The 20,612-nt window shown below is 39.8% G+C and overlaps 1 protein-coding gene across 27 annotated transcripts in view; it reads right to left on the bottom strand.

The window, feature by feature from the left end:
- The window catches only part of DNM3 (dynamin 3), a 542,852-nt gene that overhangs the window by 10,841 nt on the left and 511,399 nt on the right, over positions 1 to 20,612 (bottom strand). For 18 of the 27 annotated variants that reach the window (XR_014816234.1, XR_014816231.1, XR_014816226.1 and 15 more), the window contains 2 exons: positions 19,634 to 19,860; positions 19,148 to 19,384 (listed from right to left, as the gene is read on the bottom strand). Coding sequence is in view for 16 of the 27 variants with exons in the window: in XM_021063644.2 (XP_020919303.1) it covers positions 19,148 to 19,384; positions 19,634 to 19,860 (464 nt within the window). In the remaining 11 variants the exon portion in view is untranslated. Of the gene's footprint in view, positions 1 to 6,565; positions 6,792 to 10,454; positions 14,384 to 19,147; positions 19,385 to 19,633; positions 19,861 to 20,612 lie in introns of those variants that run through there. The other 9 variants (XR_014816233.1, XR_014816227.1, XR_014816230.1 and 6 more) reach the window with 3 other exon arrangements.

Below are 20,612 nucleotides of genomic sequence, written 5' to 3'. Positions count from 1 at the left end.
ATTTATTTCCTAAATGTATTAATAAGCTTTTTGTGTGTATACTTGACTTCATATCTCTCAGAGAGTAATGTTTATAACCAACACAATTCAACAAATTCTACAAATTGAAACCTTTCTTGATAAAACTCTTCCATTGACTTTTTCAGAAAGATCCCTTCTTGAAAAACAGTTATGTCATGCAATTTTCTTCTGTACTGGAAATACTAAATTGATCACATCAAATGTTCTTTCTTGGGATGAAGGAGTGAAATTAGAAAAGTTAAGGAAAACTGCTATGAAACGTTAAAAAATTACGAAGCTATAAAATAAAATTAGATGGTCACGGAAAATCAAAGCAAAAGAGATACTGTTGATTAATGATGAAAATACCAACCACTTATGCACAAACTCATAGGTATTAGTAGAGTTTCTTTTGCCTCCTGCACTTGAAATATGTCTAAGAGGCTTTAGAAGAAAGGTTTCCTTAGAAAGGTACATTTCAGTTTAACCTCTTATACTAGTCTCATTACTAAGTGGGCACTTGATTTTTGAAAGTGTATTTAGAGATACTTTTTTTATAGGCACACTTATGAAACTAAACCAATCACTATTAGCTGTTTAATTTGAGTAAACAAATTAGTCCTATTCCTTCAGAAAGGCTACGGGCTGCTATGGCTATCTGAAATGTTCTGGCAATTTCCTGCTGGGAAAAATGCTCCCATAATTTCCTTTTCACTTATGACTATGCAAAAACACCTGCCCTTTCACTAGCATATTGCTCATTTTCATTACAATGGCCATATTTGTTTAACCTATGTCCTGAATTTGAACCTACATCACTTTCTCCTTTGATGTGAGGTTTCCAGAGGCCAGAGGTCATGTCTACTTGCCTTGTTTCACAGAGTGTTTAGGATGGTCTTGTCTTCAATTACATTCTCAGTGTTCTTTTGTTCATCATTTAACACTCATCTTGGTGAAGTCTTCGCTGACCTATTCCCCTATCCTGATACAGTGGTTTCTGTAGCATCTCAGTATATTTTAGAATTAGGTTTATATGTTTATTTCTACTGATTAGAAATGGGCTGTGTCTTACTCATCTTCATGTTCCTGAAGTTTCTAGCTCAGTGCCTGTCATTCAGCCAGTGAATGTTTGACAACTGAATAAATAAAGTTAGTTAAGCAGCTAAGGGGGTAAGGGATTGGCCAGAATTTCAACTTGAAAATGAGAAACTAGCAGAAGGCTCAATAATGGAATGGACTTAGAGGATTTTATTTGAAAAAAGTGAATCTTAAACTACAAGTGCAGTGAAAGGCAGAATACAGTATGGCATGGTGGGTTGGAAACTGTTTTCATGCATATGTGATAGCTTTAACCAAGGGTTGTAGCCAAGAGAAAAAGGAATGCAAATTGAATTCTCTTCTTTTCCTTTTGTTCTTTGCTTGTCATTCCTCAACACTTCCTGACCATCTTATAGTTTCCAACCACCAGTCCACATCACTTCATAGTTTTATGTATTTAATGGCATTTAGCCATGTTTGTCCTTATGTACTTACTTATTAGATTATTGCCTGTGTCTTCCAATAGATTGCAAATTTCTTGAGTGCAGAGACTACATACTCTGTATTTATTATGTATATTCAGCATTTAGTATAATTAGAAGGCAGTGAATAAATATGCATTAACTAGTAGACAAATAAATGAATGATTGAAAAGTACCTACACAAAGATGTTTAGCCAGGTTATAGGATGGAGTAAGTCAAAGTGAGCCAATGAGGCCATAAATGCAAACTTTTGAGGCATTTGTCAGATATATATATATAGTCTTTTGTCTTTTTAGGGCCGCACCCACGGCGTATGGAGGTTCCCAGGCTAGGAGTCAAATTGGAGCTGTAGTTGCTGGCCTATGCCACAGCCACAGCAATGCCAGATCCTTAATCCACGGAGCAAGGCCAGGGATTGAACCTGAGTCCTCATGGATACTAGTTGGGTTTGTTAACCACTGAGCCATGATGGGAACTCCAGAGGTTTATATCTGAGGCAGCAACTTTGCACAGAAGTCAAAAGGTGTGAATTCTAGCTTTAATTGCCAATTTATATAACCATGAATCTGGTTATATAAAGATTTCCAAGGTTCAGTTTTCTCATCTCTGACACAGGAGACTCAAACTAGATGATCTGTAACATGCCTTCCAGTTATGCACTACAGGCATTATTTATTGAGCATGTATTATGAGGACTGTATCATGCTGCATGATCTTTAAAAACTCAAAATCTATTCATAGCGGAAAAAGAAAGAGATGAGACAAGTGCACAAGAAGTTTTACTATAGCATCCCATTTGAGTGGAAAAAAATGGGGCAAAATTTTGTAATTCAGACACTGAGAATATATTCTTGGAGCTTTAAAATACAATAATGTGGTCAAAGAAGGGGCAAATATGATTTTAACTCTGGTATGTAAAGTTTGGGAGTCATAAGAGAATTCAGGTCTCAGTGGAGTTAAAGAAACTAGAAGTTAAGTGGTGAGGATGGAAGGGACAAGTTCAATGGTGGGAATAGAGAACAGAAAGCCTGAAAAACTCTGATGGCACAGCAACTTATCATTAATCTCCTCCCATACCAATTGGACAAGAGAAAATCTACAGTAATGAGCAATTGCAGAAAGAAAGCAAGGCAGGAGATCAGGAGAATATACCCTTCTGCTATGTGCCAGGCCTTTTGTTTGTCTTATCACCACCATATCCCAGAACTCAGTGTTGTCTTTGGCTCATGGCATTTTTTCTTTCAAATAAATAAAACAGGAAAAACTATCCATCATGAACTTTTTAAGGGAGTCCCTAGGTTATTGTACTGAATTGGTACTGCACACTTGTGTGGTGAACTAATGATTGAAAAAAAGTGAAAGGTAAAAAATTCCCATCATGTTCTCCTAAAATAATTATGACATCTTTAAAATATGCCTCATTTCAGGTTAAAGTAACCTATGTGGTGCTTAGTAATTAAAAACCCTAAAAAGCCCATCAACCCTTCCAGAAGAAATGTGCATCCTTTTATTTCTAAAACAATAAACCCCCAAATAATCTGCATAGAAAGCAATTCCAGAGGAGCATGATTTTGTTCAGTGTGAATTTTCTTAATAAGTCATGTTAAATGTTTGCCAACTTCAACACCAGAAAAAAAATTTAAGGTTTACAGTTAAGGTTCATCTCATTGGTTCAGTTCCTAACCATTCAAAGAGTTTCCAAAGACATTCACCTCATAAGACAGTTTGTTTTGGGCCAAGCAGTGTTACTTGTTTTGTACTAAATTTTTTCTCCTTTGCTTTGTGCAGTGATGGGCTTCATTAAATAACCTATTATATTGAAATGGAGCATCTTGCATCACTTAGTGTTTATTGAAACACCATGTGTATGTGGGAGGTTTATGGTTATGACAGAAGAGCCATGTTTCTACTTCCAAATCAAAGGGAAAGACGCAATACTTGACATTGCATTTGTAGCTGCAGGGATAGACCATTTACAGCACAATGACAAATGTACTTTGGATAATGACAAATTTTGTAAGGTCAAATGCTCACTCGGGGTGGGTGGTACGGTCGGTGAGAAACTGGCTATGCTGATAAGAGAGAACCCAACAGTTGTCTTATTTTCTCATTCAATTCTCTTCTAAGAATGAAAGAATTAAATTTTCATCCAGTCTTCTTTGCTTCTGAGTGTTCATGAGGTGACACCAGTCTTAGCAGAGGTATATCAGTAGCAGGTGGTAAGGATGCAAATTGCCTTTCCTCTAGCTCCTTGCTTCCTGATGGCATAACACTAATCACTGAAAAGGCTTGGTCTTTCTGTCCCTGCCCTTATTCCTCCTCAAGGTGGAAAGTGGGATTTATTTATCTGGTAAGTGTGTGAGCCAGACTGAGTCTATGTAGCTGAGGCTCCATTCCTCTGCTCAAACCAAGGTATTGCGATCCCCAGGCTAGGATTCTTTTTATTGGGCAGTTACATCAGCATGTTGTAAGGCTATGGTTCTCCAACTGGACTGTGCCTCAGGATTCCCTGGGGGCCTTGTTAAAATGCAGGTTTCTAGGTCCCACACACAATTTCTAAAGGGGTGAGATATTTCTAGGGAGTGCCCGGATTATGCTGATGCTGCTGGTCCTGGACTATGCTTTGAAAATTGTTTTAAGATCTTGTCCTTGCTTTCTGAGCAGTTCATTGCCAGATAAAGTAAGAGCAAAAATAGGAAGGGCTGGAAAAATTCTTAAGAAAGACGAAGAAATGGTAGAAATACTTTGATACTTGGGAAATTAGAATTAAGCATGGTCAAATCAATTTTAGGTTTATTTTGTAAAGACAAAGATATTATACTATGGTAGTTTTCTTGTTACTCATCATCAGAATAACCACTTGTTTATGGAAGCTTGTTATCTGTTCATGAAAATGGCAGCAGGTATAGAAACTGAGCATATCTAACCATGCATTCCAAATTCTCACCTTTGGAGAGAGTGTGACTGAAATCGAACCTTATTAGCTAGATGGACCCAAATTTAAGAAAACAAAGGAAATTCTCAAAAAATACACAAAGATTGGGGTTCCTGCTGTGTTGCAACGGGATCAGCGGTGTCTCTGAAGCACTGGGAAGCAGGTTTGATTCCTGGCCAGGCACAATGGGTTAAGGATCTGGTGTTACTGTAGCTGCTGTGTAGGTCACAGCTGTGGCTTGGATCTGATCCATGGCCCAGGAATTTCATGTGCCTTGCGGCGACCAAAAAAAAAAAAAAAAAAAACCGGCAGAGACTAATACTTCTGGAAGAATGATATCTGCCTAAAATGATAATTATTTGCATAAAAAAGGAAATGTAATAGGCTTCATTTATACCACAAGTTCTACTCATTAGATATAACTGAAGCTTTTAAAATAAAACTGGGAGTTCCAGTCGTGAAGCAGTGGTTAACAAATCCAACTAGGATCCATGAGGTTGTGGGTTCAATCCCTGGCCTCACTCAGTGGGTTAAGAATCCAGCATTGCTGTGAGCAGCTCGGATCCTGCGTTGATGTGGCTCTGGCATAGGCCAGTGGCTACAGCTCCAATTAGACCCTAGCCTGGGAACCTCCATATGCTGTAGGTGCAGCCCTATAAAAGACAAAAAAAAAAAAATTATGATCCTTTGGAAAATGTGAGATAAAATAAAACTGTCTCAAAATTTAACTTACGTGTAATTGCATTTTGGATCATGAGAGTTATGCATCTCAGGTTTCTAGGAGTCATAAGAATCTGATATCAACTTGTCCATTTTTAATCTTATTGATGAAATGGGTCAAAAAAAAAAGAAGGGTTTTGTCTACCTAAGCACAAGAAGTAAATAATCTCTTCTTGGGGGCTACATCTGATGAACTTCCCCCCTTTTTTTATTTTTAGTGCCGCACCCACAACACATGGAAATTCCCAGGCTAGGGGTTGAATCGGAGCTACAGCTGATGGCCTACACCACAGCCAGAGCAATGCAGGATCCTAGCCACATTTGCAGCCTACACAACAGCTCACCACAATGCCAGATCCTTAACCCACTGGGCAAGGCCAGGGATTGAACCTTCATCCTCATGGATACTAGTCGGATTTATTTCTAGTGTGCCACAATGGGAACTCCCTGATGAATTTAGAAGACAAAAGAGAACAAAACCAAGAATTGTTGCTGAGTTTTCTAAAATCATGAAGAATGCCTCCCACAGGCATTCTTGCTGCATTCAGATCCGGAGTGGCTCCAGGCAAAAATGACTCTGGTAGCATCCATCAGCTGCGTGGGGTCTCCCTCCCAGGAAATTAAGTGCCATGCTTCTTCAAGACCCTCTTGAATTATTTAATCCTTGTTCATTTTCCAAAGTTTAAGGCATATATACAATGGTTAATCATCTGAACAACATTATAAACTTCCTATGACCGGATTATTACTCCCTACCCTTCTTGCAGCTTTCCACAGCACCCACAGGGGGCAGTGTCCCAACCAGGAGTTCAAGAACATCAATGAGTGAATATCCCCAAGGACAAATCAGACAGGAGTGTGCACCCCAATGAAATGGAAGGGCAACTAACTATGCCTCAGGACTTCCTCTTGCTAATGCCTGCTCTAAGAGAACAGATTATGGAGCATAGTATTTTAAATTTCAGCACTGTATTGCACTTTGCTTATTTTAAGCATTTATTCAAAAAAACAGGTTGGACATATCTAAAAGGTCTAAGGCTAAGTTCAGAAAAATGTTATAAACAGTCACGATTTTGTCCACATGGAAGATATTTTGTAATTTATTATCAAAAATACTATAGGATGATATCCAGCATATTTTTGGCCTTTTCGGCTTGAGTAACAGAGTGAGCCAATACTCTCCAAGAATAGTTTACAGTAGAAGTTGGAAAGAACATAGAACTTGGAGTCCATTTAAAGGATTAAAAAAAATTCTCTAGTATGATTCTTGCTACATTTTAGAGCCAGGATTTCTTCCCCCTGTGAAAATGAACCCATGATTTTATAATGTATGTCATTGGGAAAGTATGAATCAATTGATGGGACTTGAAATAAGAACATAAGGAGAAAAACAGTTCACAATTTTTATTTGATGACACAAACATATAATATATTGTACAAATTAGTCTCTGAGATAAATGGTAATATAATCTACCTTGCCACACTTTCTTTATTTTAAATGTCTGACTTGGATTTCACCCACACGGATGACTCAGATAAATCCACTTCTATGGTTGCAGCAAAAAAGGTAGCTTAAGGGATGATTTGCCCACATTAATTCTGCTCAGTTTATGATCTGAAAGAAGAATTTTACAGTAGCATTCAGCCAGGCAAGGTTTACACTAAGATACAGCAAGAGAGAAAGTGTGTGTGTTTAAATTGTTCCCTAGTATACATTAAACATTGGGCTCATTCTAAAAATAAATTTTGATTGAGCATTGCACACTAACTCATTTTATTTTCTTTCTTTCTCTCGATAAGCCTTGTTTACATTCTAGGTACTGTATTAAGAGTGAGAGGTACAGAAAGAAAGTCACTGTTCCAAGAGTTTTTAGTTGAGTTGGGAAGAAAGGCATGTCAACAGTGACCACAGTGGGGTAAGTGCCATGGCAGGATTATGCCTCAAGAGTTTCAGGGACACCTGGAGTCTCAGACTGGAGATAGAAAGAGGTTGGGGGTTAGGAGGACTTGAAGAAAACGGGAAAAGTTGAGGGGGATGGCATTCCAGGAATAGGAGGCAGTATGTACGAAGGGGGAGAAAAAAATTCGAAAAAGCACTCACTGTCAGTTTGAGAAATCAAGTGTTGTCTTATTCTTTATCACAAGTGGCAAAATTACTTGTTTTGCTCCAAGTCCTAATTCATGAAACAAATACCTTTAGAGGGTTTTTAGTTGTTTTAAAATATGATTCCTAAAAAGCATTATTTTTGAGGTTAATTTTTGTATTTTAGCCTCTGTACTATATCACTGACGACAGATAAGCTGGGTACAGAAGACTAAAAGATATGCAAAGAAGCAGAAGGTTACAGAATACAGTGATGAGAAAACTACACAGAGAGAAAGGATGTGGTTTTTAAAGAGATTTACATGCTCATGGCTGTTGGATGAATTTAGGCAGTGTCCCCTCTGATGATTTTGTCTCTCTCTCTTTCTCCACCCTCTTCCCTTCCTCCCTTCTCTCTCCCTCTCTACCTCTTTCTTTCTTTCAAGAAACCCCCAGAGAGATCTCCAAGAACTTACATGCTGTATGGAGAAACCTAGTCCCATTGATGGTAGCTGGGGTAAAACTATTTCTAACCCTCTTCATCTGCTTCTGTCCTCTTCTCCCTGCCCTTCCCCTCACTCCCACCCCAGGCACCAGGGGAAGGGGTTGGCCAACTCAGACTTTTGGGGGAAGGAGGAGAGGTTGGGAAGGAGGTGCTAAGGACTAGCTACTGGGAGAGGCAAACTTCCACTTTGGAGATGCACACTCCTTTGTCATCTCAAGTCAGGGAGAAGAAGAAAGAGAAGCTAAGATAAAGAGGGGAAAGGCAACACCTTGGATCTATGTACAAAACTGCAAAATTAATTTCTGCTTTGGAAAGCTGGAAAAGACCCTCTGCCCCTTTCTGATAGAGAGCAAGAATCCTTCTGGCATGAGTATGTGACTTAGGGTCTTACCTCTAGAAGGTAAATATGTAAATATAAATACTGATGTGAAAGTTAACTTTCTAATTCTCTTATTTTTGTAACCACAACAACAACAAAAAACTGAGCATGAGAAATTTGAAGACTTAGAGTTTATGTTGTACCAGCGTTTCATTTCTGCCTGACCTGTATACACCATGAATTAAAAGGCCAGTTTTAAATGCACCACGTGGCATTCTTCTGGTCACTTGTATCAGTGTGAGTGGAAAAAACAGAGATGAGTTACCGTTTACTAATTAGAATCCCGGGGACTTAGAAAGAAAGATTCCAGCAGGAGGAGCTCTAACATGCCTTAGATTTCAAAATTTAAAAACAAAAAAGCTGAAAGCAAACAGAAAAACAGAGAGGCAGTGTGCCTTGCAAGCTGCCATGTCAGTGGACAAATATGTGACCGAGTCCAATTAAATGCTTAGTGCGAAGCCAAGTGATGAGACTGGTGGAGACAGAACAGCCCACATTTTCTCCCTTCCATGAGCCTCTTCGTTCTGATATGCAGTTAAACTGGGAATGGATGTGTGGTGTTAGCTCTTACAAAACAGAGAGCAAAAGGCCGATTTCTTGGCAAGTCTAGAAACTATTCTTTTCCTCCTGAAGGGTCATATTGTTTCTAAATGAGTCTTTGACACAGGCTCAAAAACCACATTTTAAAACGAAAATTTCATCGGCGTTTGAAGGCGCATACAAAAATTCCTGAATGTTCGTTTCCTTTACTCAGTGGCTTGTTGGGCGCTTTTTTAAAATGAGGGAAATGCTGTGTTTGTAAAAACTGGTGCTAAAAGGGCAAGGAATCATATGTCCCTTGGGCCATGTAAAGAGTCTGCAGAAGGAATTAGAGCTTTCTAACACACACACACACACACACACACACACACACACACACACACACACACACAACTGGAATACAAAGAATTTATTCAGAAAAAAGAGTGAGAAGCATATGAATTTAAGAGTTACTGGATTTTTAGGGTAAGCCTTTCCATTTTGGACAGTGCTGTGGGAGAGGAATGAACGGCTGAGCATACAGGATGATCAGAATTACTTAACCCGAAGGAAATTTTCAACCCATCCCTTTTACTCACTCGCCAATAAGAAGTCAAACTTTTTGTTTTACACCTTAATGGTAAATGCAGTGTGCCCACATTTAAAAATTTTATACAAGCTCCTACAGAAACTTTAACTAGACCAATTCAGACCCAAAGTCACTAAATAAAGCTAGTCTAGACAGAAAAATCTATGAAAACCATATGTCTTTTAGGCATCTGTCTTACAAAGACTGCCATCATCTTGGAGAAATAGTCCACAAAAGATGCTTTTAGGAAAACACTGCTGTAATGACCCTGGGAGCTGTGCTTAAGGAGATGGCGGGACCTGAAGAGAGTAAAGCCAGAATGTTTACAAAGGAAAGGTTTCCATTTCTACATCTATCTGTCTGTAAACATCACTGAGAGCATGGGCAAGGGCAGAAATAATTTATATTTCTATTATTCTAGAAGGTATCAAAAAAGTTTACAGTTTTGTTCTTCCTAACCCCCACAGAATGCTGCACTGTAGGATCTCAAAGCAACTCTGTTCTCACTCACAGAAAACTGTTTTGAATAATGTTGTGTGCAGATGAGGCCAAAGAACCAGAACATTTTCTTCTGATTATTACCTCATCCTGCTGGCCCGCCAAACACAGCTAGAAGGCAGGTGTCCGGCCGGAGTAACCAAAGGAAGACTGTCCTGTATGATTGGGTGTAGGGCCCAAGTGCGAGACAAGCGGACTCAGAAAGACTAGGGTGCAAAGCAGGAGTGCAATGAGAATACCGTAAAGAGAAATGTCCTAAAGCCTTGCTTTTCTGATTTGCTTTCTGGACTGGAGACAAGGGTCAGTGTTACCTTCATTATTCTAGCCACATATTTTTACAACATAAAATGCGCTTTAATAAGTGGTATGAAATCCATAGACGAAAATAGAAAAGCTAACTCTCATGATAAAAAAATAACTACATTTAGACAGAATACTGAACAGTCTACGGAGACTATGAAAGGACTCGTAAATTGCAAAGATTCCTTGTTGACTCTCAAGAATATTTCACTGAGACTTCTTGCTCTACAGGGACAGGAACAACATAGCAGCAATAGTTATTAGTACAAGTGCCCCAAGTGTTGTTTGGTCACCTAGAAGATTGAGTAAACACTGCATATCAAAGAGAAAATGTCCCGGATGGAAGGAGGCGAGGGTAGTAAAAAAGAAGGAAACCTACAAGAGGTCATCAATCACACACCAAAGTTTTAAGCAAAAGTGAGAAACACCATTTCAATATGTTTATTCAAAGATATGATGCTTTAAAATGAGTTTTCGAATACTTATTCGTTTTCAAGTATTAAGATGGTAAGGGGGTAATTTAGAGTGTTTGAAATATTAAAACAAATCAAGCAATCATATCATCGTCCCTCATTACAGATTCCTAAAATGAACTATAAAGCATTTAAGTAGGTTAATCAAAGTCTGCTGATGAATCACAGGGATTTTTCTGGTCTATTAATCTCAGTCCTGAGTGTTCTGAAACTACTATTGTTAGAGCTAAAACTCTAAGTTTGCGTTCTCTCAAAGGATATGTACAGCATGGGTTTTATTTTGACTTTAGACCCAGATACGTGGAGGGAAATTACTGCAGTGGTTTCTCTAGTTAACACATTTATTAATGTTTCTTTAATTTTCCACCCCAAGAGGCAATAATTAAGGTAGAATTTGTTTCACATGAAGTTTTATTATTTTAGTTATTAAAATATTTTCCAATACTACTAAGAAGCAAAAAGAAATTCCAGTTGTTTTAAAAATAAGTAGACATTTTCCTCAGTTTTTATAGCTTTTCCTCCATGAATAGTGGTCTAAAGGCAAAGCCGGGTGCAGACTTTCTGGCAAAGACCCTTAAGCATGAGACTAGGGGGAGATTTATTTGAGGGAAAAACTTCATTCACTCTTAAAATTGGCTTTGAGAGTAATCCTAACATAAACTTTAAAAATACACATGGTACAGGATTTATCTTACATAATTACCCATTCCCAAGTGGAGTGATTCCTTTTCAGATTCTCTGGGCTACAAAATATCCTGAAAAAGGCTTTCTTATCTCTTACTCTCATCGAAGGTCTCATCCTAGATGAGTGCAATATATACTGAAATTTAGACAAGGCTGCTCATGGAAATCTGAAACCTAATATAGGTAATATTTACATGGTGGAGGCAACTGACATATCTGATTATAAAATAAGATTATTTCCCAAATCATATTCAAAGGCACCTGAGGTCCCCTTTCTCTTGGTTTTCAAAATTGCCAGAGGAAGGTTAGGGATTCACTTATGGTGGTATATCTAATTGGTGGTTACCTAGTCTTGACCTTTCTCTCTCTCAGTTGGTTCACCAGCCTTGCTACAAACAACAGCAGCAACGACAACAACAACAACAAAACCAGGGAGGGAGTACAGCTTATTTCTAAATTTTATATAAACTTGCTCATGGACTGTCTTCCCATAAGAGCAGCAAGAACAATAATACCCTGTTTTTCAGGCTTTAAACTAACCCCATTGGGGAAAAATGCTGACTCTGTAAAGATCTGGAATTCTCCATGTGTCTGAGCAATTAAATTCAAGAAGGCCTGGTCTTGTCATTGACCATGAGTGATTGAGAATTTTACTATTTGCCATTTTGATTAAGCATTTTTTCCCCCTGATCTTTCGATGGAATGTGTTCTTTCTACAATTCATGTGAGCAGATAATTTTGACTGGAAAACAGGAGTGGACATTTCCTGATGTTTATGGGAATGGTTAAAATAATTCCAGAAATTAGAGTACTTGCTATTTGCGGGTTTGCCTATCATGTGGCTCTGATGCCTGAAAAGTAGCCAGAAAGAAAGGAAAGCATCATGCCAAGATGAGGTTGCCTCAATTCCTCAATTCGTTGTGGCTTTCAACTTTGCTCTCTGTAGGAATTCTCTTTCTGGTCAGAACTGCCATATGATCTAATACCGATAATGTGGCATCAATACACATGCAGATTCTCACAAACCCAAGGCCTCTCCAAGGCCGCCCTCCCCCTTCCCCCGCACTTAAAAATACTGGCCAGACCAAAAGTGTAATATTCTTTTGGCAGCAGCACTTGGTAAGCCAGATGGATTTCATTTGGCAACTAAAGGGTGTAAATACGTGTTTAGATTCAGAGGCTCCCCTAGTCAAGGGTTACAATATGTTGGCTAGAGTAAGCTAAAGGTTTCAACGTCGGGCATTTAAAAATTCTATGTTTAAGCAGAAATCAAGTTATGACAAGCAGACAAAAGCCATCAAACCCTCAGCTAAATCCTCAGCTCCTTTCTCATGTTGCTGGAGGTGGGCATGTAGAGCACATTCTGAGTGAAAGACGCAGCATTTACATTTTCGTCTTTAATTTCCTGGCTGTTTATCGGCTAAAGCAGCTCTAGTAAGCTAAATTTCACTTCTCATTTTTCCTTGTAGCTGATAAGTCAGAAGGGAGGAAGAAGCGCCCAGCAGCTCACTCTTGGAGTTTGCCGTTTAGATTAAAATTTAAAGGTGCAAAAGCCATGGATCACGTTGTGCCATGAATCTCTGGAGTCACTAAAAAACATGCCATCTGACAATAACTGCCTGAACGTGAAGACTTTCCCTGTAAAATCAGTCTCTTCTTACAGCAAGGGAGATAAAAGAGGGCAGGGATAAAAGAGAAGTATTAGCCTTCGTGTGTCTACAAGACCATGGGTCTGCTTACACTGGGTAGAACTGTTTTCTTTTCTTTTCTTTGAGCTGACATCAACTTGTATATAGGAACATTCAGCAGATTCCGACTGGTGACAGTTTGCTGCTGACTGGCTACGGGAAGAATAATAATTATCAACTGTGCATTTTTCACTGGTCAGTGGCTCTCTTGCCAGACTCCCGTCTTGGCTGTCTTCCTTAATCAGGTGAAGCCAGGGGCAGGGCTGGGTCCCCTGAAACTCAGAAGGGCTTTCCCTGCAGTACTGAAACTTAGCAATTTAGAGTCCCAAATGAGAACAATGACAGAGCTATTTGCTATTTTTTGTCATGGGATGTGGAAACAGTTGTGTTCCGTTAATAACTCAGTGCCACTTTACCACGGGCCAGCAGCCGTATATTGTTATATTTACTGCCTCCCCTGCCTATCTGCACTTCTTGTTGTTTGTATTTGCCTCATGTAGATCCTTTCCTATTCTCCTTTTTCTTGTACTCTCCTGCAACTTGGGATGTTTGGAAAGGTAAGCTAAAGGGCACAATAAAAAGGGAAAGGCAATCTGACATCTACCTTGACACATTTGCAAAGCTCCCAAATTCCTGGGTCTTGCCTAAACAGTCTGCCAGTCATTCTGGACTGTGGCGGGATGGAGATGTTTGTGTAAAGTAGACTCAAGTTTGCTAGACCCAAAAAGGAAACCACCAGACTAATTTTATTTTCACTTGAACCAGAGTGAAACCAAGACCTGAAGAATGAAAACCTTTGACATTAACCATCGATTCACTTCAGTGAATTATTAGGTTACAACCAGAATCATTGTGGCATTTGAATGATTTTGATGAAATATTTAACTGAGGGGCTCAAATTAAATTGGACATTTTCTTTAGTGAGCAGCTTGTAGCCAAATTCCTATTTTCATTAAAATATGTTAAGCATTATGACAATTCATGTTAAACCTGCAACAAGTTATTAATTACATTTGGGATTTCAGTGACAAATTTTGTAACACAGTAACCTCATGAGATGCCTTAGATATTAAGAATCATAAAGAATACCTCAAAGTTGTTTCTATTCTCGGCAATTACACTTTTAAAAAATCCTTGCTTGACTTTTAAATCCAGTTGCTAAATATAAAAACTGTTCCCTGAAAAAAATCACAACACCTAATCATAAATTTATGTGTTTGTTTTAAAGGGGAAGGATGTTGAGGAAAATAGAAAGCTCATGGCTGAAATAGAAATCACGAGATGAATTCATCATTTGTCCAAAGACACTCAGCTGCTAAAAGAAGTCATACTTTTAGAGGGCTGTCGAGGAGGGAGTAAGTCAGGATGTTTCCAGTACATGATTGCTGGGGAATCAGACACAGGATAGGCACACAAGCCGCTTAACTGTTTGTGAACCCTGAGCCCACGACTTCAAGGCTCGGCAGCTTCGTCCTTCGTGGCACCAAACCTTGATGTTAGGGATGCAAAGACACACTCATAAGAATCATGGGTTTGTTCTTACTCAAAATTTGGGGGACTGGCTGAAAACAAAACAAAACAGGGAGACCTTATTTCTGAATGAGAGGGATTCTGTGTTGTCAATCAAATCAACATATAAAATAGGTAAAGGAGACAGATCACAGAAGAGCATCAAGGGCAAACATTTAAAATAAGATTCACCTAAATTGTAAAGAAAACCACATCCAAATGGCTTCTGCCTCTGTAAAGAAAAGAACGTGAATGCCTGGCTTGTCTCTTTGTGTAGCGAAATTGATGTATCTTTGGCCATTGAGTTTGGTGGTAAATGACTAAGAATGTGGGACTGGGATGAGACTCTTAAAGTGTGCCAGGTAAAATCAGGGAAATCTTAGGAGTCATGGAAGGAGCATAAGTAGGAAGCCCTGCAATCATCCTAATGCTACTCTACTCCAGGGCTGTTTCTGCACTGCAGGGACACCAGCTTCACCCAGGGGCTCTCCAGAGACTCTCAGTAAAGCATTCCTTGGTTTCCACATTGTGCTTCTGTCATGTGGATGAGCTAGAGTAAAAGCCAAACTTTCCTTCTGATTCACTCTTGCCATTATAAAAGCCACTATCAGACTTGGCAACAAGGGTGGTTAACAGAAAGGACTTTTACTTTTCAAAAACATTTCTTTTTTAAAAAATAGAAGACTGGGGGATGAGGTAAATGGGGTTTGCTTTTCCTTGGATAGAGACCCTTCCCCCCTCCCTTCTTCACTTTTGACCCTTGCAAATAGCTTAGTCCCAGGAAAGGGGGGAAGACAAATGAGTCAAATAATGCCAGGGTCGGGTGTTGCCAGAAAAAACACTCTGATTCAGTTAATTTGTTCTGTTAATGTCAAAGGCTGTGATTCCCAATTAGCTAATTTTAAGAAGCTGTAATCGAAAATAGTGACATCAGTCCTACAGTTAGTGTTTGGTGAAGATTAGGATCTTCAAGTAAGAGAATAGGGCCCCTAAAGAGGTACTGATGTCTGTTTAAGATCATCTTGCTGAACAAGGACGAGACTGGCTGGGATTTTTCAACTGGGTTTCAGCCCCTTCAGAGAAGTAGATGGAGGTGAGAAGGGGAGGTACACACCAAACATTCTGGCAACAGAAAATGTTCCACAAATCAGATTTACGTACACTCAACTTACTAATGACAGAAGCATTTACACTGGTGAGTCTTTTTGGGATAGAGATGCTCCCCTTCTTCAGGTGGAATTAATTAAAACAAGCACGTAGTTTGCAATATTTCTAGCTCCCTCACTGAAAGACTCTTCACACATAAACCGGAACAGCTTGAGCAGCTGAGAAAAACTGGGCCAAAAATGACTCCATCAGCCCCTCTCCTTCCTCTTATTGGAATGGAAAGATATAATAATAATCTTTTTTTCTAAAAAAAAAGCAGAATGTTCATGGTGTCTGTACAATTGCAAGTGATTTCATTGCATCAGAATAGGGTTACAATCAATATCTACTCTGAAAAGTGAAGATCATAACTTGCTAATGAAATCTCCAGTTATCCAGAAGAAAACTATGCAGAGGCACATGCCGAACGGCAGAATCTTTTGCCTCTAATAGTTCAGTTTTTGCCTTTGTGATATTAAAGCCCAACAGGGAGCCGGCGGGACACAGCTTGTGCTGTCTTGTCACGTTATGAGTTTCTGGTTTCAGATAAAAGGGAGAAAGGGCCCTTAAGAAAGCAAAGAACTGGAAAAAAAAAAATTGAACTTCCTTCTTGGAAAGCTAAGGGTTGTTTTTCTGGAGATGATGGATAATGGCATTTCAAGTTTTTTTGTTTTTTTTTTTTTACGTTTTTAATAGAGAAAATGGAGGCAAAGCATGAAGGGAAAAGAGAGTATATAAATAAATAGAACAAGGTGAAGTTTCAACGAGAGTTTCCCTCAGCTCTTTCTTTCTTTCTTTCTTTCTTTCTTTCTTTCTTTCTTTCTTTCTATCTTTGTCTCTCTTTCCTTTTCTCTCTCTCTCTCTTTTTTTGAAATCTTAAACCCTATTTCTGGCTTGCATTTGGTAGGATTCCTGCTCTGGCTTTTATTAAAAACAGACTTTATGTGGTCAGAATTCTCCATCTAAAGCTAAACTTTAATAGGCACAAGGATCCTGACAGAGTCTTTCTTTCTTGCTCTTTCTCAGGTGACCCCAACCCCCCCAGGATTTCCCTCCCAATGCGCTGAACTGGCGCTGAAAATTGGAGGCTCAGCAGAAAACAACCAACTTTCCTCTTTTACTCTGAACCCTCATTTCTGTTTTACATTTGAGACTCTTTGTAAGGCCAGATCAAGTTAAGCCTGGCTCTAACTTGAGAATACTCTGAAATTTTGAATAACACAACTGTTGTCCTATAAATGCCCCAGTGCAAGATGCCTGAAATCTGGCGGCTTCCCCTCTCCAGCACAGGTCCCAGAGCCTGATTCCTGCCCACCACCTTCTGAGTGTGAGCTCGGAAATACCAAGGGTGACTCCACCCAGCTTTACAAATCAATTTAGCATTCAGCAGTATCTCTGTAGGGTACCGGCAAGCCAGCTTATCTGAAACCAAGAGGTAAAGCAGCCAAGCGAGCAGGCAAAGACATGCATGTTCATTCCTGAGGACATGCGCCACTAGGTTGCTCAGGTTCCTTCTAATAGCGAAACAGACAAAGTAGCTGACTTCAAGGCTCCTGTATGGGACTCCCATTTTCCTCCTCCCAACACCCCTACCCCCATGGCCGCTACACCTTCTTTGCACAACGGCAGACCCTTTCCCAGTCAATTTGAAATTTCCTAAAACAATCATTTAATCTTGCTTGTAGTGAAGCTCAATGCTGGTCTTCATACTTGTTTACATGGAAGGGACGACCTTTTAATACTGCAGTGCAGTGGTTCTCAAGGGGAGGGAGATTTTATACGCTACCTGCCCACCGGAGGCAATGTCTGAAGACATTTTTAGTGGTTACAACTGGGGGAGTGTGGCTACTACCCAGTGGGAAGAGGCCAGGATGCTGCTAAACATCATAGCATGCACAGTACAGCTCCCACAACAAACATGTCAGTACTGCTGAGGTGGAGAAACTCTGATATTGTGGTTAGGAAACCGGGCTCTGGATCAGACTGCTGGGGATTAAAGCCCAGCTCTATTAGTGCCTGGTTGAACCGCCTTGGGGAAGCTGCTTAACCTCTGTGCCTTATGTGTAAAATGGATAATAATCTATCGCATGGGGTTGTTGTGAGCATTAAATAAAAATGTACCTGCGAAGCCCTTAGGACAGTGCCTAGCATATGTTGAGAGCTCACATATTATTCTTAGCTACTGTGTTTGTTGTTATTACTAGAAATTTAGCTCAGTTCCAACAAATTATGAACCAAACCTATTGAGGTTAAAGAAAAAAAAAATATAGGTTTGAGAATACATAACATCCTCTTTGATGGGGACAAAGTGATGATGACAGTAACAACAACAGTGCCTTCCAGTTTGTGAGACTTTGAAATACCTCGTCTCATATGATTTGGGCAACAACCTTGTTATGTCTTTATTTCAGAGATGAGGAACGCCTGGCTCAGTTAAAGGATTTGCCCAGGGCCTGTGGCAAAGCAGGTCTTCTGATTCCACATCCCCCCTACTCCTGTTACATCTCCCTTTGTTTAGTGGTTTAAGATGCCCTTCTTTTCTACTACATGCAACAGCCTGAAGATCAAAATAAACATAAGCACCATAATCAGAGGATGAGGTGACTCAGGCTTTATGGGTGGGCAGAAGTCACTTCTCTTTTTACAGTACATGTATAGTAAGATTTTCCTTCATGGAGCATCCAAATATTTTAATCCTCTGAATTGAACTTCTAAAAAAATAACTTTTTGTATGGGCTATTTTCTTTCCTTTTAAAATTTCTCACCTTGAGAAAAAAATCCTAATTCCCCCTCTTTTCAAAATCTTCTATGTATACATATTGTACATCTATTAACTATAAATGTACGAAGGTGAGAATATAGCTTCAACTATATGTATACATGTTTTAAGTTCCATCTATTTGTTAGCTATTTTGTTTCACAATTAAGCCTGAAAATCTGCTTACAAATGCCAAAATGTATTATTCAAATATACAATATTCTATCTTACATATATATATATATATATATATATGGTTGAGAGACTGCACAAAGCAATCATATGTCGTTTTTAAATTTCTATGCATAATTTTTAAAAAAGAATTGCAGATTAATCAGCCATGTTTCTATCTGGCCTACATTAAATTTAATAATATTGGTTTCAAGGATCAGAGTTCAGAGGGCTAATACTACTTGAAGTCAGTGGTTTTCTAGAATCCCTTTGGTAAGAGAGAAGGCCAGGCCTTAGCTCGATGCTCTCATGATCTAGGGAGCACACAGCTTGCAGCAGCCCAGCCACCAGCTCTTTCATTTCAAAGCTCTCCGTCAAAAGTTTCAAACAGCTGCCAAAACGTCATTCATTTGGACCCAGGTTTCTCTGGTCCCATTTAGTTTGTGCCAGTTGAGAAAGGAGAGTTTCTGGCCACATACCGGTTTCTAAAGGATGTCACAGGCTTAGCCATCTTCCTAGGATGCCCCTCCCAGGGGAAAACTGCAACGTTATAACAGAATCTTTGCCATTTTCTTTTCCAAGTCAATTTTGTCTGTTATGCTATAAGAAGAGAACTGAAGGGCATCCCCCTGCCCCCATCCCGATTTTGGCCGTGCACTCAACACTCACCTTGGTACACTTGGGGGGGCCCTGGTGGGCCGTGACGGAACCTGTGGAGGTGCCCCGAACGAGTCGCTGCTGTTGGGGAAGGGAGGTAGCGGGCCGGGCCGGAATGGTACTGGGGGTGCCCCGGAGTGAGGTCCAGGGGAAGGGATGGCAGGTGCCGGCCCCCGGCCGGAAGCAGGCCGTGGGAGGGGTGCACTCAGTGTTGGCCTTCTCTGGGTGGTGGGGCTTGGAGGGGGGGACCTGGGGACAGAGACCAATTTCAGTACTTACAGAACTTATTCTTTTTGATAGCTGCGTAATATTCCACTACAAGGATATACTGTGCTTGGTTTTAAAAGGAGTTAGGATCATCTGACCCTCTCTCTCACTGCTGGACTTAAATATCTTTTCCCTTCTTTTTTCTTTAGGTTCATCTTACTTAAGGGAAGCACATTCACAAAATGAACTGGACAAGCTGGGAGGCCTCAGGTGACCCAGTCACCTTCCTACCTGCGGGAATGCTGTATCCAGGAGTCGTCCACAGGAGGTGGTGCTGGCGTGAACGTAGTGGCGGTGTTGATGTCCCCGATGACCACAAGGGCTTCTTTAAGGGCTTGGTACATTCGAAGCATCTCATCTCGGCGCTGTGCCTGCTCTGCAGATTCCTCCATCAGAGTATTTTGGTCCTCTGAAGAATATAACTGTGCTAGGAGCTCAGAATTTATGAAGTCTTTAACCTGTCAGGTCACCACAGAAAAGTAAAAAGTGGTAATGCGTGAGTGATTGAATGATTAAACTGGTTCAGAGCCTGTGGACAGTTCACAAAAGCCCATTCTGGGAAAAGGAAATGCATCGTGCATCTGTTTTTGTTGTTGTTACTGTCATTCTTTTTTTTTCATCATGCATCTATTTACTCTTATTTTCTTCATCAACCTCCTAATCCTCAGTATTGGTGCCAGGAACAGTTTCCCCCTATATCTTACAACTATCAACAGTAAAGAAAACCACAGATGAGTTGATAAGAGCGCCAAACTTTGCCATCCCCAGAACAAGGTCTGTTGGCTGTACAAGCATTTCCAAGATGTTGCCTGAGGCTGCCTGGCTTATAGAGGACAGAAGGTATGAGGAGGTAAGCTGCAGTATGTCTGAGAGGACACAGTGACATAGGGAAACCTATGTTGTAACACAATTTATGCATTCCTTGGTATCCTCAGCCCTACACATAGATTTTTACCAAAGTCACTGGACTACTAGTAAGATCCCAGGTTTCATTGTTGTCTCAAAAATGGAATTAACACCAATAGGGCAATATTTATTAAAGACAGAATCATATATAATTATGCAAGTTGGGTTTTTTTTTGAGTGATGCATTCTCTGTTTTCTGGAGCTTAACTGTGATGAGGTCTGACATAAGGTTCCACAGTTAACAGGTGTATGAAAACACACTAAAATATGAACAATTTGTATGAGTCTTAGGGGTGGGGCATTT

Source organism: Sus scrofa, chromosome 9 (genome assembly GCF_054392235.1).
Source record: "Sus scrofa isolate SSC_HxYL_T2T_F1_AM1 chromosome 9, Sscrofa_HxYL_maternal_Yorkshire_Landrace_v2.0, whole genome shotgun sequence".
In the NCBI taxonomy this organism is placed as follows: domain Eukaryota; kingdom Metazoa; phylum Chordata; class Mammalia; order Artiodactyla; family Suidae; genus Sus; species Sus scrofa.
The sequence above is the reverse complement of the archived record's forward strand: the minus strand, read 5'-3'. Positions and strand labels throughout refer to the sequence as shown.